We start from the raw sequence: 25,134 nt of genomic DNA, 5'->3' as shown, positions 1-25,134 counted from the left end.
CTGGAGGCCTTTTATAACAGGTGCTGCCATCTTGCCATCTTACTGTTTCTTACTGGCTGCAGGGTTTCTCTGTGCTGACGTCTACTAGTGCATTTTTTTGCTGCATTTTATTCTTAGCCGCCTTTGGAAACTTATATTAAAAGTGGGATATAAATAACTTAAAGACAGTCTGCTCAAAAGTTTGCCAGCCTGAACACTCTGGCATCGTGTATAGTGAATATCGTTTTGGGGAAAGTGTTGCCTACCAGGTATCTGCCTAATCCGAAGCAGATACATAGGGCACAGTTAAGCCGAAGGTTCACCCCATGACATTTAATGTTTAATGTTCAGCTTTGCTGCACTGAAAATAATAATGATTGCCTTTGAGCACTTGCCAAGTGCCTTGTTTCATATCAACAGATAACCTTCCTTCACTTGCATTAAGACTAACAGGAGGGCAAATCATTTTATTTACAACAGGGACTTTAAAGGCCCTAGTATATCTTGGCCAAAATCTGACACTGGGGATTCAGACACAAATCTCTTTGTGTGGATTGAGGCGTGGATTGTGCTACCCAACACTGGTGTTGAATGGCAAAGTTGAACAACTCAATGCGCACTGGAAGGAAAGCCAAATTGCAGGGTATGCGTATGCATGAGAATCGCCATGCACTACTGCTCTTCCACAACGTTGCACTGCGTACAGATATTTGCATAGAACAAAAATCTCCCATTCATACCATAAGGGGACTTATGTATGCATAAAAGGCCAACAGGGTTCCAGCCCTTGTTTAGTTAAGGGTAGGATCCTCTTGGTGGCATCCAACAGCATAGCTAGGAGTTATGTTGGTATAAATACATTTTTGGATATTGCCCAAGGAAGTGTCTAGTACCTCCTTGCTCAATGGGTTTCCTCAAGTGTGCAATGTCTATAGGATGGTGGTGTGTGTGGCTCTGCATCACCAGACCCACCAACAGTTACCAGCTCACCAGAGGTATATGCACTGGGAGATCACCATTGCCCCATCATCGCGCTGGTATCCTTTATCTTGCACCCCCTGGCTCTACCAACATTAAATGTGGGTTGGCATTGGGGGTCACACACATACATGAGTTCCCCAACAGAAGTAGGTGGGCATTTATGTTCAGTGCAGAACGTTTGCATTCGGTTCCAGGTTAAAGAAGCCATGTTGTGTTTGCAATAACATTGCACATCCAGAGGCCCGTGCGGTTGAACATTTGGTACCATGTTTGGGTGCATGTTCAGTCGCACAGCTTTGTCATGCAACTCAAGGGTGGCGTAGCACTTTTAGCGCATAATTCTCCATGTGGGAATCGAGGCTATGTGACTGGTGTGTTGCAATGCCATAGCTACTTTGGTTGTATTTGAGGGTATGTGCAATGCATAGAGGCAAAATGCACAAATCCACTCCCTGCCATGTGCGTGTGTGCACACACACGCGCACACATACACTGCATTTTAATGCAGAACTTGCAAATGTCAGGAGTGGAAGAAAGTACCACTTCTGGGGAGATATCCCCCAACTTTCCAGGCACAGACCAATGGAATTATGGCTTTCAAAATGTTTCTTGGTGTGGTAAGAGCATGTGCTCTCCAAATCCCAAACCCTTCCCCCTCCCATGACTGTTTCTGTTCATATGCAAATCTATGCAGGTTAATTCAATGGTCCCACGTTTAACATTCATACAGTGTCTCTGCAAAGATCCCTTTAATTGGCTGGCAGGTCGGACAAGAACTGAAAGCCCCCCGGGCATTTGCAGATGGGTTGGCCCTCTTGCCGGGCAAACAGTTTTGGGGTGCCATGAAAGGAAGAGACAACAGCAAGTGCTTTACTTTCTGGCTAGAGTTTTACTGCCAAGACTGGACACTTGTGGCTTTATCTCTCTCTGATGCCAAGCTAATTTGGCAGGCTTTCTCTGCCCCTTGATTTGTATGAGTGTGGAATGGAGTCAGGGTGCCCTTTGCCACTCTGCCTCAGGCCGCAAGATATCCCAAGTGGCATTGTGGTTTGCATGTCGGACCAGGATAGGATGTCCATAAGTAAGAGTCAACTTGAAGGCACATAAACAACTGTTGTTGATGATGATGTTGTTGATGTTGTTGTGTTCCTTTAAAGTCATTTCTGACTTATGGTGACCCAAAGGCGAACCTATCGTGAGGTTTTCTTGGCAAGATTTGTTCAGAGGTTTGCCATTGCCATCTCCTGAGGCTGAGAGTGTGTGACTTGGCCAAAGAACAAATGGACCTCTGTTTAAATCTGAGTATTCACTCTCAGCCCCAGAAAAACTGCATGATAGGGTCACCTTAGGGTCGCCATATGCTGGAAGTGACCTGAGGGCACACAACAACAACTATTCCACCCCACATAGTGTATGGGAGTAACACTCCAGGGACTCATTCCCACTGGCAGTTTAAAGCCATTCTTGATCCAGCCTTGCTCTGCTTTGGAAAGCGATTCCAAAAGGTCCCTTGTTCCCACTATGAATGGGGCAAAGAGAAGATGGAGAGAAGGACGGGGGACACATCTGGTGTTCCCACTTATTGGACGTGCTTCAGAAGCGATTCTTCCGAAAAGAACCGCAAAAAAAAACCACAAAACCCCTATCGGGAAAACCCGGGGTTTTTTTGCATTTGTCCCACTTTATCCCAACTCAAATTGATCAAATAAGGATCGGAATTGATTTCAAGTGGGAACGAGGGTCATACATCCCCATTTGTGGATCAGTGCAAATTGCAGTGGGCATGACCTCCTGGAGACCAGAGTTCAGATCCCCGCTCAGCCATGAAAACACACCATGCGAACATGGTCAGGTCACACTTTCTTAGCCTTGGAGGAAGCCAACAGCAAGCCTCCTCTCAAGAAACGAGAAAATTCCACAACAGAGCGGCTGTAAGTTGGATCTATTTGTACTGTTTCACTAAAATACATCTTCTGTTTTACTATTGTAACAATTTAATTCTGTTTTAATGTATTACCGTTCTATGTTTTTAATTGGATTGTGGGGGGGTCCATATTGTGAAGCCGATCTGAGTCCCAGTTGTGGGAAAAGAGCAGGACACTAATAATAATAATAATAACAACAACAACAACAACAATATTCAGACTGTCCCCTCCCTTCCCCAATCTACAGAAAGGGGAGTGCAAAAGAGGCAGCTGGCAGCCTGGCATGGGCTGGCAGTGCCTCCCCTTCCCCCTTCAAGCTCTGACTCAAGGCCTGGCCTCTTTGCCCCCCTTTCTCTCCCCTCTTCTCCCCCTTTGCAGCCCATCTAGGCACACGCCTGGCCTCCCTCTGGCCTTTGTGATGCTGATCAGGGTAGGAGCCCTTTTGTGCTTGCTTTGGGGGAAGCAGACAGGGGAGGAGGAGAGGGAAAGAGAGAGAAAAAGAGAGAAGATCTCTTGAAATTCCCCCACCCCTTGCTTCCACGTCACCATGTAGCCCAGACAAAACCGAGCCTGCCTTGGCCAAGAGAGGCAGACAGAGCCAAGCAAGCAAGCAAAGCCAACCAGCCACCTTTGCAAGACTTGGCCATCTGGCCTTCCCTTAGTCCCCCTCTCCTTTCCAGATTTCAGGGGGCTCTCCAGCATCCTGAGGCTCCTTGCCAGCCCAGCATTGCCTAGCCCTCTCCCTGTTGCAGAGAGAAAGAGAGAGAGCCTCTGCCCTCCATCCCCAAGAAGAGCCTCTGCTAGGGCTGGCTGGTGCGGAGCGCAGGGCTTCAGCACCTTGGAGAGCTCCCCATGGCCAGCCTGGAAGGCGGCGAGAAGCAGCTCTTTGAGAAGTTCTGGCAAGGGACCTTCAAAGCCGTGGCCACCCCGAGGCCCGGCAGCGTCATCGTGGCCAGCATCACCTCCCGAAAGCCCCTGGCCAGGTAAGGCTGGGAGGGGGTGGGGAGGACCGGGGCTGGTACCCAAGGTTGGAGGGAGGCAGGTGGTACCCAAGGATGGGGGGATGCAGGTGGTACCCAAGGATACAGGGATGGAGAGATGCATGTGGTAAGGAAGGAGGGATGGAGGGAGGCATGTGGTACCTAAGGATGCAGGGATGGAGGGAGGCATGTGGTATCCAAGGATGGAGGGATGCGTGTGGTACCCAAGGATGAAGGGATGCATGTGGTACCCAAGGATGCTGGGATGGACGAAGGCATGTGGTACCCAAGGATGGAGGGATTGGAGCAAGGCAAGGCCAGCAAGGCAAGGTTAAGGGATCTCCTCTGAGCTCTAGCGGAGTTCTTGGCGTCCCCGAAACTATTGAGGGGGGAGGGTTTTTCTTTTCTTTTCTTTGGAGCCTTTGCAAGTTCAGACTAGAAGCCCAGAGCAGATGGGAGACATCCACCGACTCCAGGAGGGAAGGTGAGAGAGAGTCGCTTTCTGTCTGGGTAGGAGTGAAAAGACTTTCTTTGATGCTTGAGTGGGGAAACCTGGATCATGGCCTGAGTTTTGGGAGGACAGGAAGAAGAGGTAGCTCCCCCAGGAGTCGGTGGGCTTGGAAACTTCTCCTAAACCTGCTGGGCAGTTGGGAGACGGCCCAAAAGATTTGAGCCTGGCGGGGCATATTAAAGGTCTAGTTATGTGCTGCTGTTATTGTTGTGGTGGTGGTGGTTCCACTTTTTTCTTTGGGCTGGCTGTGTGTGGTGTTGGAGGAGAGGTTGGCAGTTTGCTTTTTGGAGGCAGCAGGTCTTTTTTCTAAGGTCTCTGGATGGGAGTTTTCTTGCCCTGCCATTTTTCAACATCCAGTTTTTGAACGTCCCATCATTGCCTCTGGCCCCCTCCAAAAGTGTCAATTCTGACGGCCTAGGCTGAAAGAAATGCAGCCTCCAAAACCATTGGGGCCTGTCAAACTGGACTGGGGTTTCCCCGCTGAACACAAAATGCATACTATTTATATATTTTTTTTATGTATTTATTTATTATTGAATTTCAGGCCTGCCTTTCTCCCAAAAGAGTGGGGAATCCGTCCTCTTTGTCACTTTCGGGAGGGAAAAATGTGATGTGTGCATGCAAAGTGGGTGTTTTAAAAGTGCAACAGGATTCTTAGGGATCTGAAGCCATGACCTTTCAAAGATCCAGAGTTGGAAGCGGTCGTGTATGAGATGGGGGTATGAACATGTACCTGGAGCCCCAAGGCAAGAGAAATGGGATTGCATATGAAATGGAAATGGTCTTTCCCTCTCTTCTCCAAACCACACTTGAGGCACATTTGTGCCAGCACCCCAACACAGCTTTCTTGCCGTGGTTCTCTGAAACATTGATCTGTATTGAGGGGAAACAAGCCACATGACTTCTCCAGTGTTGTCATATGGACTAGTGGGGATAAGTGTGAGAACTAGCACTCTGGCTGAGCAGCTAGGAAGGGCTGGGAAATCCTCCTCTGAACCAAAACAAAATCCCTGGGGAGTTGTCTTCATTTATTCCCCCTACCCGGGATAAATGCCATTCTGAGCGAGAACTCTTGAACTCGGTTGTGTGCCTTGGTGACAGCGTTTACACCGGTCGCACAGTCGGATCCAAGGTCCCACCTGTGCACATGAATGGGAAGAGGAGCACATGGCACCCAGGTGTTGTTTACACAGGGGAGAAAGCAGGAATGGATGTGAGCTTCCAAGTCAGGGGTGCGTGAAACCACATTGAGTTTCATTCCATGATAAAATCTAGGAGAAACCCCCAAGCATAGTAAGTACCCTGGCATATAAAACTACCAACCACCAATGATCAGAGGTTGCCAGCTGGTGCCCCAGACAGTCCCTTGAACTCAGTTTGTTCCCAGGAGCCCTATCAAATCTTCATCAACATAGAGCCCCCAAAAATTGGTTCACTTGTAAGCAAAAACAAAATATACACAATACAAAGTACAAAATAACTCTGTATCTTGATGTATCTATTCCCCCACCTGGGTAGGTTTGTGTGTCTCGCTCATGTTGCTTCCTGAAAAAGCAAAAGGACAATAAAAATAAGAATCCACCCCCAATCTCCTTCTGGAAAAAGTGTTTTGGAAAGTGCTGCTGTTTCTTCTCGCCACCCCCACAGTAATTTATGAGATCCCCTGTTCCATATCTATGAAGTTTGCTGCTAAGTGATGTCAACTTTTCTTACTCAACCTGTGGGCGGTTGTGGGTGCTTTCAGCTCCAGGTCTAGGGTCTGGATCCTAGAGAATATGGTGTCCCCTGAGAATACAGACGTTAACCATCCGTTTCCATTCCAGCTGGTTGTTATGACAACTCTAACTTTCAGAATGGGTACCTAGCTTTGCTTTCCCCCTTTTCCTTCCCAATCTCCCTTTCCTTGTGCAACCTGTCTTTTAAAGGAACCCGAAGACGGCTAAACTGTCATATCACCAGTTTTCGTAGGCCGCTTTGTCAGGGGCTCAAATGTGGGGTAGCAATGCAACCGTCCAGCTTCATTTCGGGTCTGTGCTCAAGACGAAAGTTCTCTTTGCTAACGCCAATGTGCTCTTTGCATGGAGAAAGCGAAAGCCAGGGGCTGGCCACCCCAAAGGGAGGGACGTGGGGAAACTGGGCAATGCAATCTCCTTTCACTCTTCACAGGAGAGAGCACTAGAAAACAGACTCGACTGTGCCTGGGAATTTTAATGAGTTTTTACTGATGTGCCCTTTAAAGCATTATGTAGCCGATGAAGCCTTCAAAGTGTCTTGTGTTGCAATAATTAGCCATCATGATGCATCCTCATCAGCAACTGGAAGAAAGCACTCCGAAGCCATGGATTCTAGCATTCGTACCTTACAGTCCTATACAAGTGCTTCCCAGAAAGTAACTTCCATTCCTCTTGTAGGGTTGGCTTGTGAGTAGGGTTGCGCCGTACAGCCGTACTCGGCCGCATCAGGGTATCCCAGCTCTCCTCCTGTATTCAATGCGCCAGCCACCTGGGGCACTCCAGATGTGTTCGCTAGGGATAGAAAGAAACCTTCTAATCCTTTGCAAGCAAGGTGTTTCCCAACTGTTGGGACTCCCTGATGAGAAAATGTGGACATTACAGATTCTTTGTGGCTTGTTTTGTTTTTCCCTGCACAAAATTCACAAACTTAGTTTTCTGCACAAAAACAGGACTCTCAAGTTTGGTTCCTTCATCGGAATCCCTGCTTTTCTGTACAAAAGCAACAGAGCGTGACTTTTTTTTTTTCGGTGCTGAAAAACCCATTTTTCTGTGTGTGTGTGCGTGTGCGTGCTCGCAAAGCCCTAGACTGCAACTAGTCCACATGAATGGCACTGTTTTCAAATAATTCTCTTCTGCCTGTTTCCAAAATGTCCAGCTCCCGAATGACTTGGAAGTTGGGGGTGTTTGCCAGTCACAGTGCCAATGGAGAGAGCTCACTTGTGTAGTGTCCGTAAAGCCTGGGGCGCCTTTAAAAGGCATGCTTTTGAAAAAGAAATGCCAAGCCAGATTGTAGTTTGGTTAACCCTGGCAAAAGTACCTGAATGTGAGACAAGAAATGATGGGGAAGTCAGCAGTTGTGGCCCTCTCAAGTGTTGTGTATAAGTGCCTTTCCCCTCTCTGTGGATCTAAACATGTTTGATACTTCTCCAAGGTTGCTTTGAGTTTGGACGAAGGTGTTTGGAGGCAGTGGTGGGTCTAGCAATGTTTTGGATAGCCAAGCAGATGGTGATAATGTGGCAGGGACTGTAAGGTTGCCAGGCATCTTAGGCAGGGGCAGCTTTGCCCTCCTCAAGGTAGTTGGTCGTTGGTTAGTTGGCTAGTTTCAGAAGAGCAATGAGAAAATACAAAGTGAGACTCTAGACAATGCTTGGGATCCTGTTGGTGTCTCACACGTGGATCAGTTTGCCATGGGACAGGTTTGTCCACATTCCATTCGGGAGTGGTGCCATGCAGGAGATGTGCATTCATGATGTGCATGGACATGCATTGCCCACAGTCATGCATGCAGAGGCAGCCATCCATTGTCACAATTCACTAACAAGGAGGCCTTACCCAACTGAAGCACTGACCCTGGGGGCATAAAGTTATGCTCAGCCTTAAATTTAGACCATAGGTTTACTGTTTTGCACAATGCACATGGTGCCTGGATGTGCATGTGCATTGGATGTCTACACAATTGCACATTTGGTGCCATGGCACGGTCGTGCGGTGTTGCCATTCAACACCAGGGTGACATGGCAGAATCACTGTGGAATTCCCCATATGGAGATATTCGCTATGCAACTTGCAGGTAGGCTCTCAGCCAACATTTTTTAAACCCTCCTCTTCTGAGCTGCAAACACAGAACTTGGAAGAAGTGTGGAATAACGTCGCCCCCTTTGTTTCTGAACGAACGTTTGGGGGTCACACTAGGTTTAACACGCTTCTTGCAGAGGCATTCCTCCAAATGGCAAAAGATACCTCTTTGTCATGGCGTGTGATTTTCCTCACCTACTTACTTTGCGTTTGGAGTGCTTTGTTTGTGATTTGTCTTTGGAAGGCAAACATGGGCTTCATTTGCAAGTCTGATGACTGAGGCACACATCTCGAAGGTAATCTTGTTGTTGGAGGGGAAATAGATTAATTAGAAGGAATACAGATTCTCTGCAAAGTCAAGTCTGACCCTTAGTTCATTTGATAGGTATGAACTTATGAAGGGAGGGCAGCTTGACTAAATAATGGAGGAGGAAGATCATGTGGTTCAAGTGCTGACTAATGCGACTGCCACATGCTTTATGGTGGGTGTCCGGCAACAGGGAGGAGCATACATTCCATGCACAGGCAAGCCATTGTAGTAAGCAAAGAAAAGAAGATAAGTTACTTTTCCAAAATCGGAATGCTACCGCATTTTTTTTTTTTTTATTGCTTCATGGAGAGCCAGTGGTGGAGAGGTTTGAGCATTGTACTATGACTCTGGAGGTTGGGGTTCGATTCCTCGCTCGGTCATGGAAACCCACTAGGTTACCTTGGGAGAGTCGCACACTCTGAGCCCAAGAAAATCCCACAGTAGCGTCACCTTAGGGTCCCCATAAGTTGGAAATGACTTGAAGGTGCACGACAATGATTGCGTCATTACTTTCAAGAAATAAAGCGCTCCTTCGTAAAAAGGCAACTACGGCAGTCACCAATGGCTTATGTTTGGCACTTCCTTGATATTGTATTACTCCAGGTAATGATTTTTAAGAAAGAACATTCGACGTTAAAAGGGGGCAAAGTGGTGAGAAGGGCAGATGAGGGGAGCGGTGCGGTGGAACCTAGTGGCAGATGGTGGCAAAGCGGGCATCCGATGTGGGTTTTAGTCCAAAATATCATGGTGCCATCAAGGTGCTGAACTCTTTCCCCCCAAACAGGCTCTTGGATAATGCCTTTAAGCTTCATGCTGAAGCTCAGGTCGGATTGGCCCATCCCCGGCTCATGGAAGCCACTAGCCAAGGCCCTTCCATAAGAAGTGCGCTTTTCCATTTCCAGCCCTGCTCCTTTTCTCAACTCCGAAATGAGACCCAGCGCATGGGAAGGAATGGCTTCAGCGACTTGCCTTGTCATTGCCTTGGGTGGCTGCCATTAATTTCATCCTCTGATGCCTGAGGAATCCTGCTTGTTGACTGCTGCTTTCAAGCAGAGGGAAATGCTTTTGTAGATGGGGTTTTATATTACCCTGGAAATTGACTGCCACACAGCTAATTCCAGAACCTTTCTTTTTATTACAGAGCCCATCAGCAGCCCCCACTTCCCTGGCTGCTGTTTATACACACAGAGAGACACATGCGCACACCCAAACCCCATCCGTCTATGTTTTCCTTCATTTTCTCTTTTGCTCAGCAGGCTGGTTCTTTGGGCAGCCCTATCTGGTGCAGAGAAACCTGGTTAAGCCAGGTTGGTTGATGTTTGTAGGAAGTTTATCTGGCCACAAAGGCCATGCCATTCGCCATGTGCCCACAAGTCCCTGGTTGGCATTTTGCTTCGGATTTATGTCTTCATCAATGGACTTACCTGTGCACCAAATGGAACCAAGTAGTTGCCCCAAGGTCCATATTCAGCTTGGGCCCGCTATGACTTTACAACATAAGGACACAGAGCACAACCAGACTGACAACCAAGTATTCCTAGCGCAATGATAATAGGAGAGCATCGTTCATCTCGCCTGAACGGCTGTTGTTAACTTCATCTTCCATGAGTTTGGCCAGTTCCTTTCTAAGTCTCCCTTTTCCTTGCCTTGAACCTACCACCAGCTAGCCTCCCAGCCTCCTTTATGAGAACTGTATTCTTTAACTATTTTTGGCAGTGTAGTCTGAGCTGGTCCTACCATTAGAAGTCTCTTGCCACAGACAGCAGATGTTGGGTTGGGGGATAAGAATGGCCACAAGGTCTTAGAGCCATGCAATGTAAGAAGAACCATCTCAGATCAGGTAGAAAGTGTATTCTGTTCTCTCTGTTGCCAGCATCCTGCTCTCTCTCTTGCCAGCCAGATCCCTTTGGGAAGTCCATGAGCAGGACCTGAATTCCATCTGCGCACTTGTGTTCCCCAGCCACTAGTATCAAGAAGCATATGGCATCTGATACTGGAGGTAATGGCTGAGATCCTACCTCCAGGAGATGAAGCATGCTCATGGAGTTAGCTGTCAGTTGTGCAAGACTCAGGGGCATCACCAACCCTAGCGATGCCGCTGGCAACACTACCTCATGAGTGCATTATGGCACTGCACAAATGTGCAAAATGGATCGATACACTTCATTGCTCCATATCAGAATTCTTTTGCTTGTTTTGTAGATTGGGGTAGGAGTGGCCATCCATGTTGGGTAGAGTGTTTTGGAGAAGAATGTGGTTGCACAGTGTCAGAGGACTGTGCTGAGCATGGCCTGTGACCACAGTTTTCACTCCATAACCCAGCGGTTCTCAACTTTTGGCCCTCCTTTTGGGCTTCAGCTCCCAAGGGGCCCAGCTGACTTGGTCAACAGTCAGGAATTATGGGAGCTGAAGTCCAAACCATTTGGAGGACCAAAACTTGGGAACCACTGCAAATCCAACCCATCTGTCTGCCGCTTTCAGGCACACTTCTGGATGCTATCCCATTGCAAGTCGAATTCATGTCCAACTGCCCACCCAGTTGGATTTGTACAGCTGGAAGGAGTCGGGAGTTCCTGGTCAAGAGTCTGCATCAGCATTACCTAGGGTAAATCTCCACAGGCAGAGTGGCATAGTAATGAATGGTGCCATGCAACCCTTGTGCCGAATGGCAACAGTGCACAACTCAACCCAGTCCCTAAATGGGCAATCAAATGCCCATGTGCATCCATGTGCAAAGTGAAACGCAGAGCCTGACACAAGGGCACTGGATACACACAGCTTCCCTTCCATGACCTTGAACTGAATGCAGACATTGCGCATTGACCAAAAAAAAAACCCCTCCAAATGCACACGCGCAAGGAAAGTTACACCGAGTTCCGGCCTGCGCCTTCCACGTCAGGCAGCACTTTATCCTGGGCTGACCCCAGCCCAAACGCTCCGGGGTGAAGAGCCCTCCTCTGTTTTGTTGGAGCTCTTTGCAAGCAACCCTTAGTCCTCTGCCTGCCAAGGTAAAACATCAAAAGTGTTCAGAATAGCAACACTCAAAGTAATTTGCACCCATTCCGGTAAAATGAATCCAGCAAACCTGTCTGTTCTTTTATTTTCCTTTCTCTCTCTCTCATGATTTTAGTCCTGCAGCCTCCTTCTCCTTCGGCTGCTCATCAGACAAGGAGAGCAGGAATGTGTTTTAGAGGCAACTGCTAATATCTCCAAAAAGCAAGTGATTGTCGTATTGACAGAATCGCGTATTCTCTTCCTGGGCATTTTTTTCCTCGCTTTCTCTCTCTCTCTCTCTCTTTCTCTTTCTGCCTGCCCATTTGGCTCAATCAAAATGTGTGCCTTAATGCCCAAAGAACTGCTCGCAATTCCAAGCTCCATTTGCAGCAGATTTATTCAAAGGGCCCCCTTCCACTTGCTTTCTCTTTGACAGCCTGTGGTTACAATGGGCCTGGCCATCTTGAGAACACCCTAATGGAAGGTCTGAACCGATGGAGGCTTTGCTCTGAGCCGTAATTGATGTCATCATTGGATCTCCTGGGGCGGGCGTGTGTGCGTTGTCCTCCTAGTCCCCACCGCCACTTCAAACCATCACCTTCCGGTTAAATGGGTGCAAAATGGAGGTGCAAAATGGACTGCTATTTCTGCACTTCTTCAAAGGCAAGCTTGAGTCACAGCAGAGGGCCTGGTGCAATTTATAGCCAAAGACAGAAATCTAGCGCTCCAGGTTTTTTGAGCCCTGCAGAGCATAGAAAAATTCCCTTCTTGGACTGAAACCTCCCAGAATCCCCGACAGCCACGCTGGCTGGGGGGATTCTGGGAATGGTAATCTGCCAAATTGGGAGCAGGGACACTCTCAAGCTCTGTGCTTCAGTCCCCAGGTTTCTAGCACTGCAGAGTGAGACCCTGGTCATCGTATGTTTCTGGTACTCATCCATTTGCTAGGCTCACAATCCCTTGAGAATTATATGTCTGGGCAAGATCCTGCATCATGGGCTGCAATGCCGAACCATTTACAGTGATGGAGCTAGGTCGCTGATGTGATACGCGGCCATGTTAGAGAATTGCAACAATGCGCAACAGGGCATCAGGCAAGTTGTTCCACCGTGCAACAGGGGTTCTCACTGAATGGGGCACCTCAAAAGCTGGAGATGTCACCATCAAAGAAAGGAGGCCTTTATGTAGTCCTCTGACATTCTTCCAGAACCTGCAGCCTCCTCTCTCAAAACCTGATCGGAGGCAGCCAGTATCAGTAGTAGGGTTTGTGTTTCTTGGGAGAGATTTGGCAATCCTATGGTTGTCTTATATGTGCCTTAGATCTGCTGTGGAAGCAGGTGAAGCTAATATGGAGTGTCTTCTAATATGGCATGTCTGTATTCATTTCGAGGTTGTGGAGGTGGATTTGCACATGGGTGGCCTTTGTGCATTTTGCATTTTGCCTCGCACCTGGTTGTGTGTTGTGCATCGTGCCCACTGAGCACTGCACATGAACAGTGAGCATTCCTTTTTGCGATCCAATGCTGAAATCCAGGGAAGGCTATTTGTGCAATGGTGTGAAAGGCTTTGAATGGAACTGGGGAACTGTCAGATGCAAACCCACCTTTGAAGGATGTGCGCTATCCTTTCTTTGACAGCAAGCGAGGGAAGAGGTATGCGCCCATTGCCTTGGGTGCATGGGGGAGTTCGTATACTCATGCACATCTCTGCCAAATGATTTTCAAACTACACGTCCAGCAAAAAACTTCTCCAAATCTTTCTGCTTCTTTCGGGACTGTTGAAATGGGAGGCACTGGGGCTTGACCAAATGCATTAATACTCTTTTGATTTCTCCTTGCCTCATTATCGAGGGAAATGTTTGCATGGCGCTTAATGAAAAGCTTTCAGATAGGTTTTCGGCTGCTGCATACTTACGCAGGCCTCGATTTCTTTTTATTAAGACGAGAGGCAATGTGGTGTTGTGGCGGCTAGGGTACTGCCATTGAGAGACAGTGTGACATATTGGTTTGAGCACTGGAATAGGACTCCAGGAGATCAGGATTTGAATCCCCACCCAGCCATGGAAAGCCACTGGGTGACCATGGGCAAGTCTCACTCTCTCAGCTTTAGGAGAGGAGAATGGCAAACCTCCTCAGAAAGAGTTTCCATAAGTCGGTGTTGACTTAAAAGCACATCACAACAATGTGTTGTGGATGGGACCAGTAATGAAATACACTTTCCGTTGCCCATCACAGAGAGAAAGCTATTAGATACTCTCTTGGTGTGTCGTTCTGGTTTTGAATTCCATGTGCAGAGACACGCATGGCTGAAAATCCATATATTTGAAAAACATGCCTTGGCACATATGCAGCAATGGGGAAAGATGCAAAAACATGGACATTAAGGGGAGAAATGCATAACAAGTGTACTTCGGGGGAAGGGCATACCAAAACATGCACACATCTATGCGCAATGGGGATGTCTGTCTCATCACTCCATATAGAACTTGGGTGGAACAAGAAGGCCTGGGCCTGAGAAATATAACGAAAACGAAAGAGACAGGTTTTCACATCCGATGTGTGATGGTCGGATCGATGTTGTCCAAGCCACTGCAGGCAACAGAGGAAGGCAGGCATGACCCAATTTGAGCATGGCTGGCTCCAAATACTTTGGCGAAGAAGGTGAAAACTAGATTTCACATCCCACAGATTACAGTATTAATATGGGGGTGCGCTCTTTGTCAAGGGAGGGAGGTTCATGTCAGCAACCCTGAAGTTAAGTGAAGCGAAATGTCCCTGCCTCTGGCATAAGCCCCCATCTCATTCAAAGGGTCCTTGCTCCCTACCATGAAGCAGAGGGTGGCATTTGCTAGGCTGCCAGGTTGCTGCTGTCAGATATGGTGGAGGATTCCATTGCCACCCAGTTGGCTTGCGTATATGGAATGAGAGGGGTGCCATCTTGTTCTTTGCTTCAGGTAGCCAGATCTCTTGGGATGGCCCCAGTGGCGCAGGAAAGCTGTCCACCTGTCCGAAAAGAAAAGCAGAGGCTAGTGAACGAAATAACAAAATAATTTCCTTTCTTCCTTCCTTCTCTCACCAGCTTTCAACATTTGGCTTCCTTTCGGTTTACATTGTGCATGTAGTGCTGCTACATCAATCCATGGGGCTTGTTTCTTATTTATGTCTCCAGATATTACAGCTGGCATGTGATAATCTATTGCTTGGTTATTATTGACTGGTTTGTCCACTAGGTTGCCAGCATCGCATTTTCTCCGCCTGGCGCATGCACATATTTATCGGGATTGGAAGCAAATATCGCATGTTTTATTATTAGGTGGGTCTCTGTGTCGTCGGTTCCCCTTGCGCTGTGTCTTTGTCCATATCTTCCCCATGCGGGTCAAGGTACATATTAAACATGGCCATTCCAGGGGAACTTTTATTCTGGGAGGGCAGACCATAAGGATGGGGGGGAGGCGTGGTAGCTTCAACCTCAGGATACTTTTAGATATCTTTCTCTAGGACACAATTTCATTTTGTGTGCAAACTATAATCCTATATAATATGGATTATAGACAGAGAGCTCATTCGGTGCATCTAAACCCACCCCCTGCAACTGTCCCAGTTTGGCAGGGACAGTTCCGATCAATGCTCTGTCGTCCCACTTTTTCAGCCGCTTGGAAAATGTCCCGGCTTCTCTCTCCTCCTCTTCCCACTTTAGCCCCCTTTGTGCACAGTTGAGTTGAAGCACAGGGTTGTCTTGGAGAGGGCTAGGATTTTCTTGGAATGCCTCCTGTGCTCTCAGGAATCTGTTTTTATTTCTCTCCCTTTTTCCAGTGTTGATGCACCCAGTAAAGATGGGAAGCTTATTCTGGTGGGACTCACTCCGTGACTGGACAGGTCTCCAAATTATTAGTCTCATAGCAGCATTCAATGGTTCCTTCTCCCAGCTCCGAGACGTCACTTCTGTCCATTCCAAGTTGCATGGATGGCAGACAGGCCTGGTTTCCAAATTAGTGTAATATCGAAACTGGGTCATGAGCTGGAGAAACCCTCGGGGACAAAGCCATCTTTAACCTAGTTATAAATGAGGGAGTACCGATGGAGAGGAAATTCCCAATCAATAAACTTTCTTTCATAATTTTTTTTAATGCACTGCAAACAGAGCCGAGCTGAAAGCTGTTGGGGCATGGTATGCTGGCAACGGCATGTTCTTTTTCCTCCCCGCCTAGTTTTGAACAAAACGTGGGTTTTTCTTGATGCCTTTTCCTTGTTTCTGTCGCATTACGGTTTTATTCTCATCCCTGACCGGTTTTGTTGCTTGGCTGGAAACGGTGACCTGCTTTGGGATAGTTTCAAAATGAAACGGGGGACAGAAATGCAATTCAATAAATAAGTAAGGATCCCTATGGGGTCCTAAAATGAGAGACAAAAAACCCTGTCCCATAGAGCCCTGGTTCCACTACACCATGGATCCAGCTGTGCAATTTGGAATTTTCCCTCCTGCTAATGTCTGATGCTTTGCAAAGTTCCTCTTTACACTTTCAGTGTGCAATTGTGCTTCAACTGGCTTGCCAAAACTCTCCTTAGCCCAAGGAGGCTTTGAGTTTGGAACCATACCAACCTGATGGTATCTCACCGGATCTCAGAGGAGTCTGTCCGGTCGATGGGGAGGCCTCCATACAGAAGTCCCTTCCCCCTCCGGATGGATGACAGTGAGGCAGATGGCAGATGGCCTCTTATGGGAGTTACTTGAGGCTAGATCTCTGGAGAGATTTGCATTTTAACTCTTCATCTCCCAATCAATATGGCATAGGACATGTACATGGGAGAGGCAGGGAGCGGGAGAGAGAGATTGCATGGCCTGATCTGTTTGGATGGAAGCAAGCCAGAGTTTTTAAAGGGGTGCTTTTTCTGCAGTCGGTAGATAATCCCTGGGACAAGTGTTCCAGTTTGCAAGCTGGTTGTGAGGATGGTGTGCGACCAGAATTGTTCCTTGGTCAATATGAGTTCGCTTCAACATGGTTTGGGGATTGGACTAGGACACTGGGAAGCCAGGGTTCGAATCCTGGCTCAGCCATGGAAACCCACTGGGTGGCCTTTGGCAAGTCACACTCTCTCGGCTCCGGGGATGGTGATGGCAAACCCCCTCTGAATAAGCTTGCCAAGAAAACCCCATGATAGCTTCGGTTCGCCTTAGGGTCACCATAAGTTGAAAATGACTTGAAGGCACACAACAACAAGCAAGTGATGCCAATGAATGATAAATAAGGCCTGTTTTGTGCATATAAACCAAGGGCCCTTTCACATTATGGCCGAAGTCCCAACATCTTGTAAGCGGGCTTATATCTTTGAGAATTAGAGTTGGGTAGTTCTGAAATGTCTAGATGCAGAAGAAAGTTGATGTTGAATATTCTTCAGATATTTTCAGATTCCTTGTTATCTCTGTTTTGTGTCCTGCCATGCGTCTGAGAACTGACCTCTGACGTTCGATCCCTGACATGCAATGGTGTCCAGTGTTTGAGACTCTGTGGTGATTCATTTCTGTTTGTTCCAGTCTTGGCTTGGCAAGGAAGCATCTGGTCGATATTTTATTGCTGTAAGGTCCCTTGAGAGCCCTTCAGGTGGACAGGTAGAATTAAAACAAAGAAACACATAAACCAAGAGCAACAGGAAGGCAAAAACTCTAAATCACATACGTTTTCAGGTTGCAAAAAAAATCCTGCCTAGAAGATTCGAATCTGAATTTAATTCACACTTCCAGGATTTCTGTGTCGGAAAGGGGACCGTTTGGCAAATGCTGAGTATTGTCACAGATCTGTTTCTTGTGCTGTTGGCCAACCTCAATTTGAAGACACGATCTTTTAAAGGTAGAGGTCTGCCCAGCCAATCTTTCTGACGGGTGCTATGACAGCCAGGAATGTAAGAATATGACAGCTTTGCTTATCCCTTCTTTTAAAATAAAATAAAATAAAAATCTTTCCATCTCAGATATGAAGACATCTGCAACGTCTGGTTCGTACGCATTGGACTGAAATGAAATCCCGTCCCCATATCTGCTCTGCCCAAATTCAAACAGTGCAGCTATTCCCAGCTTAGAGAAGGTGGCAGGACTTCAATATAGGACTTACAGCTACATAAATGGACTCGCATCTGCAGAAAATAGAACTGAGCCCATTCACAACATCCGCATTCAGTGAGGGGCTGCTGGGAATGTTACTACATAGGAGAGCCAGGAAAGTGGCCAATGTGTATCAGGACCAATGCTCTGGTGTGCATCTTTGCAATTGATGGGAGGCAGTTGATCCACTCCGAGTTTCAATCCAAAATTTAGAGGAGTGGTCCAAAGTGCCAAATCCTGTCCCGCCAGGACAGGTTGAGCACTCGGGTTAGGTCTTCGGACTCAAACCCAGAACGGATTCATCACCCCAATGCCATGGGAGCCCACATTGTCCCTCTGCCCACTCTCTGCCATTCGGGGGTGGCCGCGGGTATCCCCCGGGCCTTGCCCTGCCAAGGGTGCCATCTCTTGTTCTCCCCCTCTGACCTTTGATGTTAATTGATACAGAGCTGCCTTTAATCCTCTCCTTCGCACTCGGCTCTCTTGTTCAGTGGGCATCTGCTCAGCGAGGAGAGGGGGCAGCCGGGGTTCTCCAACCATCCGCCTGCCTGCCATCTGCTTCATCCACGCCCCCCCCTCCATGCATCCAACCAACATGGAAAGGGGGAGATGGAAGCAGGAAGAAGGCGACGGTGGGGCAAGAAAAGGAGACGTGTGTTGATGCAATTAAGAGCAAAGCTTTTGTCTGCTCCTTGACCTCAGGCTCTAGTGGTACAGCTGCCCTCCGAGGAGCAGCCGGGGATTTAAAAACTCTAATTACTAGGCCACAAGGCAACTGCTGGCAGTCTCCGATGGAGACGTAGAGAGGGAGGGGGTCCTTGTTAGGATTCATAAAAGGAAGATCCAGTGCAGGGTTGGGGGGGGAGGAACCTCCCGCCATTGAGACCGCTTGGCCCAAAAAGCTTCTGGTCTCCGGACAAGAGGGGTCTTTCTAAAGCGCTCCCAATCTCTCTCTCGGTCACATCCTCATTACAGCCATCTGCCTCGCTCATTAGCCCACTTGGGTGTTCTGAGAAAGAAACCAGGCCAGTTGTCGGAGCGGCCCTGGCTGGCCTAAGCAGAGCTTATGTTTCTTGTTAAGCCCGAGAGCCAATATGGGGCAATGGAGGAAGATGCATCAGATGCAAATCCCCATGAGGCCATGTTGCTCATTGTGGGGACTCCTACCGCCACCTGAGAGCCAATATGGTGCGATGGAGGAGGACATGTCTGATGCAAATCCCCACATGGCCATGTTGCTCATTGTGAGGATGAGACCCAATATGGTGCGCCGGAGGAGGAGACGTCGGATGCAAATCCCCATGTGGCACATGTTGCTTGTTGTGGGGACCACCAATATGGTGTGATGGAGGGGGACATGTTGGATGCAAGTGCCCACGTGGCCATGTTGCTTGTTGTGGGGACCCCGCCACCACCTGAGAGCCAATATGGTATCATAGATGGAGGACATGTCAGATGCTCATTGTAGGGACCCCACTCTGAGCAAGAGCCTATATGGTGTGATGGAGGAAGACATATCAGATGCAAATCCCATGTAGCATATGTTGCTCATTGTGGGGATTCCCCTCCAATTTGGTGTAATGGAGGAGGACACATCAGATGGAAATCCTCCAACTTCCATAATTCCTAGTTGGCCTAGCTCATAGAGAGGGATACTGGGAGTTGTAGTCCAAACCTTCTGGGAGGTTGCCCCCGTTGTAGATAGCTTGATGGTAACCATTCCTAGCACTTAGCGATGGAGCGCTTTATGGCAGATTGCCTCCCCATTTGGGGGGACAGGTGTTACATACAGGCGGACTTACCGCCATTTGTACTTTAGCACAAGAAGGCTGAAAGAAAAGGGGAATGACAAATCCATGCTAATTCTGCCTACAGTCCACGTTTCCCTGCCTCTTTCTGAACTGGCTTCATTAAAACATGGCTGCTCTCTTGCGCTAACCAAGATAAGAGCCTGGGGACTTTTTTGGGTGACCAGAGGTCAGGTTCTTTCATTTATAGGAAAAACAGAGCTCTTAATGTTACAGGAAAAAGGGAGGCATGTTCTCGGTGCATCTGACCCCACCAGTTCTAATGAGATTTATCTCGAAACGCTTCCACGGCTGCTAAGCCTGGAGGGTGAAGTGCGCGGCAGGAGCCAGAGTTTCCATATTCTGTTGGTGAGCACAACAGGGATGGAAAGGGGTTTCAAAAAACATTCAGAAAAGGGGCAAAAATGTGTTTCTTGAGTTTCAGATTGAGAAAAATTTGGGACTGACTTATTCTGCTTCAGATTCAAACCTAGTATTTTTGTGCGGAAAACAATATCCTTTTTGGTGTGTGTTTCCGTGCAAAAATATTGTCTTGCTTCCTGTGCAGAAAATGCAGATTTCTGTGTTGTGTGTAATTTTCCTTTCTGCTCAGACAATCACATATTCTACACAGAAAATAACATTTTCTACACAAGGATATTCTTTTCTGCAAAGAAAATGCTGCGACCTGGGCAGAAAATGCAGTGGTTTTTCTGCACGGATAACATGCACAGATTTTGTGCAGAATAAGTCCCAGACTGCAAATAGTCTTGAACAACTGCTGTTTTCAGACACTTTCTTCCAGCAGGAAGAAAATTGCTCAAATTACTTGTTCTTTCCTTCGAAAACAAATGTAGCAAAAGAATTCCATCCTTAGAGCATGGAGACCATTGGCAACAGTGACGCCATGCGCCACAGGGCCGCCTCCTGAGAGCCTGACACCAATGGAGACTCCTGTATTTTGATTCCAGACCTTTTCTCATCTCCGGTTTCCATTCCTGCAGAGATCGCACTTGTCCCTCCATATCCGCTAGGGTTAGGGGCACAAGACCCCCGTGAATATGGAAAAACCGCAAAAAACACCCTGTTTTTACCTGAGAGGACACCTCTCTAGGACTCTCTAAGTCCTCCAGTCCAACTCTGTGGTCAACGTCCGACAGACACTGACCATAGATTTGCACTGGAGGAACTACAAAGGCCTAGTAAAGTATTCTCTCTAGGAATCTCTAGGTCTTTTAGTTCAACCTTTAGTTAAAGTTGACCATAGAGTTGCACTGGAGGACCTAGATATTCCTAGAGAGAACATATTAATCAAATCCGTGAATCATCAAAACCGCAGATATGGAGGGATGAGTCTAGTTACAGATAACTTGTTCCACGCAACTAGTGAAATGCAATGACTTCCCTTTATTACCTGACTGTTCCACTGTAAGTGAGGGATACTGGAGCATCTCCAAAATCCTCCCCGAATACCTAATGAGTTAGAGTGATAGAAAGGTAGAATTTTATTTCCTTCCTCAAATTATCCGTGGCATTTGCAAGCCTTAACAAGAAGGAATGAGATAGCAGCTTGATATCGTGGAGATTCGGAGAGACTTCCGAACTCTGTCCAATTCATCGTTGGGGAAAATGACTCACTCTTGAGAGCATTTTGCAAGCGCCACTAGAAATGTCACCAGGTCGCAAGTTGCCAGGGGAGCCTGGAGAGGCTGGATTTAATGGCCACGGCGGAGCAAGTGGCAATAGGATCGCAATGTTTGCGGCGCGGCCTCTTGACAGAGGAACCTATTTAAAATGTGCCACAAGCTGGGCGTTTGCTTCTTAATTAAGAAAACCTCCCGACTTAATAAGGTCTCTTTGCAGGAACTTGTGATGTTGCCTTTTGCATACGTGGGGAAAATAAGGCAATTAGGGAGACTTTTTGGCAAGACGGAACCGAGCCACTGACCGCGCCAACCAACGGGTTCTGGATGGTGCCATCCATTACAAGAAATCTCATACCCTCCAACATCTCACAGATGAAAACAGGGACTGGTGAGGTCAAGCAGCGCCAGCATGGAGTCCAAAGGACGCGAACTGCCAACAAGAGGGCCAAAGTTGCGAGGAAAAACATTTGCAGAAAAAGTCCCCGTATTTGTCCTTTTTATTTTTCAATACTAAATCGAAAGTGGTTCCTCAGAACCAGAAATGGAGCAAGACTAAAGGTGGAACTTTTCAGGGACGAAAAAAGGGATGGTTCCTGTGCAAATCCCATACAACAGCGTCCCCGTGAGATTCAATTTGAAGAGATTAGGCTATAGGCTTTGCTTTATTGCGTTTGCATTCAATTCAGATTGCTTTTTTAAAGCTATCTTTTTTAAAAATAATATAAAACAAAGAGGCTTATTGTTATTTGTTCATTTTCTTAATCGGAGAGTGAAAAATATTGATTGATAGTCGTCCTTGTTTTCCTTTGCTTTGTAACCGTTTGGATCTGGGGGGGAGAAGCTGTGCAGATGCAAATCCGTGATTTTTGATTATGGAAAATGCCAGTGTCTTCTTTTTTCGCTTCTCTCCTTCGGGGTTGTTTTGCTGGGCCCAGGTTCCGGCTTTGGCCATGTCGGTGAAACCATGGGTTTGGAAATGTTCTTTTTTTGGATGACAGCTCCCACAATCTCCATGGCTAGCTGGGGGAGTCTGGGAGTTGTAGTCCAAATAAATCATTCCTCCCCAGCAGACAGACTCTGGTCAGATGAAGGAAAAAGGCTTGTGAAATTCCCTGTGTCAACATAATTTGGGTCGCCAGCATCTTGGCGAGTGGAAGGCACCATTTGGAACTTGGCCTCAGGCAGCAAAATGATGGGGGGGGGTGTCCCCAGGTAGCTTAGAATGAGTCGCTGTAGCCTGGCATGTTTTGCCAGATGGTTGCTTCCTGGCAAACCAAGTACCCCAGGCAGTTTGGGGATTCTGGGAGTTGTAGTCCAGCAAAGGAACATTTCCCAGCTCTTCCGGTGCACAAAATCTGTGAGTCTGATCAACCTTGGCCGAACTTTGGAGCCCCTGCCAGGCATTGCTGTACCTGCTCCGGGCATCTTCAGCTGTCATGCAGTTGAGGGCATGTTTGTATTTCTCACTCGGATATTGGAAACAAACAGATGGTCAAGCTGGGCTGCTAGCAAAGCCAAGAGAGGAACGAATCCAAACAAAATGAGGACAGGGTTTTAAAACAGACTATTCGCCTAGGGTGAGGCAGAAAGGCCTCCAAGCCACCAGAGAAGGAAGGGTGTCTTGGAAACTAGAAAATCCCTTGGAGGGCTTCTCTCTTTAGTCTTTGCAATGTAGTTGTGCCCCCAAATGACTTGCAATGATGGATGGGGTCAGACAGGCAAGATACATACATACATACATACATACATACATACATACATATATTCTAAAAAAAGAAATGCAAGTAATATTGATCCACTTAATTTACATTTACCTTCTACAATATGTATATGTATATGTGTATGTGTATATGTATGTATAGCTAAACCACAGTACATTTTTGCAAAGCTTTATAAAGCGGATGTTGTCAGACTACACAAAATCTCACGGGGAATGACTCAAATGCAAAGGAGTGCGACCTTTTCACGCCTGCAGGTGTGACGCCCCCAGAGATGGCAGCATGCGCTGAAAGTCAAATCAGAGGAACAATAAAACCCATTCCGCTCAACGCTTACGCTTTGCAGCATCTTAGAGGATTTGCTTGCATCTTACTTGGTTCACTTCCCATTTCAAGTGCGCAGGGAGTCCTCTCTAATGTGCGGCTATGTCAGGTCAACCCCACGCTTGCGCCATTCCCGGTCCCTGTACCTAGGCCACACTTACCATGCCTCTTCTTCCTAACCTCATAGGCTAGTGGTAGCTTTCCTTGGGCAATTTCTTCTCCAGGGATTTTTTTATTATTAATATTTGGAAAGAACTGCATTTTCATATAGGTACATAATGAGATGTCTCAGAGATGGGACCCCAATCTAAACTCGAAATTCATTGATGTTTCCTATACACCTTATGCACGCAGCCTGAAGGTAATTTTATATACAGTATTTTTAATAACTATGTGCATGAAGAAGAAGAAAAAAGCTTGTGTCCATTGAACCAGTGGAAAGCTAAGGTGTCACTATGTCAGCCACCCATGAAAATAAATGTTGAGTTTTGGAGTATTTGGAGTATTGAGTTTTGGAGTATTTGGTGTATTCGAAATTCCGGATAAGGGAGACTCAGCCTGTAATAAAATGGATGGGTAGATGGACGAATGGGATGGCATGGACATCCCAATAAACAAGATGGCTGATCTGGAGACATGTGACACTAACAATGTTGTCTTTTCTCTTCTGCATGTATTTATGTTATTTTTTGAGAGAGAGAACGAAGGAGAGAGACCTTTGTTTCCCTCTCCCATTAACTTTTTCGTTCAGGGGTGGCACATCATAAGTGTAATCACAGCTTCAGTCTATGGCAGTCTGCAATTTATTAATGTATGTATTAATCCACTAATTACAGTTATGGATTTCTCTGTGACACAATATTTAGTCACTAACAAAACCCACCATTAATCCCGACAGCAAAAGTGCAAAGGAATAAACACTAGGGTAACAAGCCGACCGAAACAACTACGGTTATAAGCAGACCATTTAACCGGTAGGGGAGCGAACGCACAGGGCTGAAAAACTTGTTTTCTGTCGCAGCCGCCTTGAATCCAAGGCCATGTTTGCACGGGCCTGCCCTATGCCCCATTCTGGTGTTGTTCCACTTGGACAACACACAACCTGAACTCCATTTCTGGTGCAAACAGACTGAATAACGTCCAGCCGTTCAGCACCAGAACTGGGGTATATCCCTTTTAAAAAGGATTCTTAAAACTTAATATTTGCTCTTGCTCTTCCCAGAAGAGCTGGAGTCCGCCACTCTGAGGCTGAGCAATAGCAGTTACATTTCTAAATTGCTTAATAGTGAACTCAGCACTCTCTAAGTGGTTTACAATGTGTAAGCCAATTTTACCAACCTACGAAAGGATAGAGGGCTGAGTCAACCTTGGCATCCCTGGGATCGAACTCACAACCTTGTGGCTGCAGTGCTGGCATTTGACCACTGTGCCACCTGGCACGTCCCCCACTGCAGCCAGTCTCACTCTCTCTCTGAGGTCAGAACGCTGTGCCCAGCCATGTGGTTGAGGTTGGGCACCTCATTCTGAACTCAGAGTAAAGCGACCTGCAGTGGAAGCAGTGGACACACCAGGCAGCTCAGTGCATGCGATCATCTACCTGGCACTGGCTTTTGTAATGACAGAAAGTCAGGCCAGTGCCAGAATGCTCTAGGCTGCCCCTCACCAGTGCAGATAGAACCATAAATGAAATGAAATGGAAGGATCTCCAGTGCATCTTCTTTTCTCCCCATTACAGAACTACAGTTAGATGCTTCCTAGCTCCTAACCCACCCATGCATCACAAAATGGATGCCGGGGCATGCACCAATGCCGTGAAGCTCCTTGCTTGCAGGAAGGACAGAATCATAGAATCATAGAATAATAAGAATTGGAAGAGACCACAAGGGCCATCCAGTCCAACCCCCTGCCATGCAGGAAATCCAAATCAAAGCATCCCCGACAGATGGCCATCCAGCCTCCGTTGGAAGACCTCCAAGGAGAGAGACTCCACTACACTCCGAGGGAGTTTGTTCCACTGTCAAACAGCCCTTACTGTCAGGAAGTTCCTCCTAATGTTGAGGTGGAATCTCTTTTA

The 25,134-nt window shown here is 47.3% G+C and overlaps 1 protein-coding gene across 1 annotated transcript in view; it reads left to right on the top strand.

Annotated features, from left to right (window-relative positions):
• Nucleotides 1-3,450: 3,450 nt before the first annotated feature.
• Nucleotides 3,451-25,134, top strand: part of SRRM4 (serine/arginine repetitive matrix 4) — a 64,242-nt gene continuing 42,558 nt past the window's right edge. Inside the window, exon 1 of the mRNA XM_042441523.1 lies at nt 3,451-3,868. Within this exon, the coding sequence (XP_042297457.1) occupies nt 3,738-3,868 (131 nt within the window). The 5' untranslated portion in view covers nt 3,451-3,737. The remainder of the gene's footprint in view (nt 3,869-25,134) is intronic.

This window comes from Sceloporus undulatus, chromosome 10 (genome assembly GCF_019175285.1).
Source record: "Sceloporus undulatus isolate JIND9_A2432 ecotype Alabama chromosome 10, SceUnd_v1.1, whole genome shotgun sequence".
NCBI lineage: Eukaryota > Metazoa > Chordata > Lepidosauria > Squamata > Phrynosomatidae > Sceloporus > Sceloporus undulatus.
The sequence above is the reverse complement of the archived record's forward strand: the minus strand, read 5'-3'. Positions and strand labels throughout refer to the sequence as shown.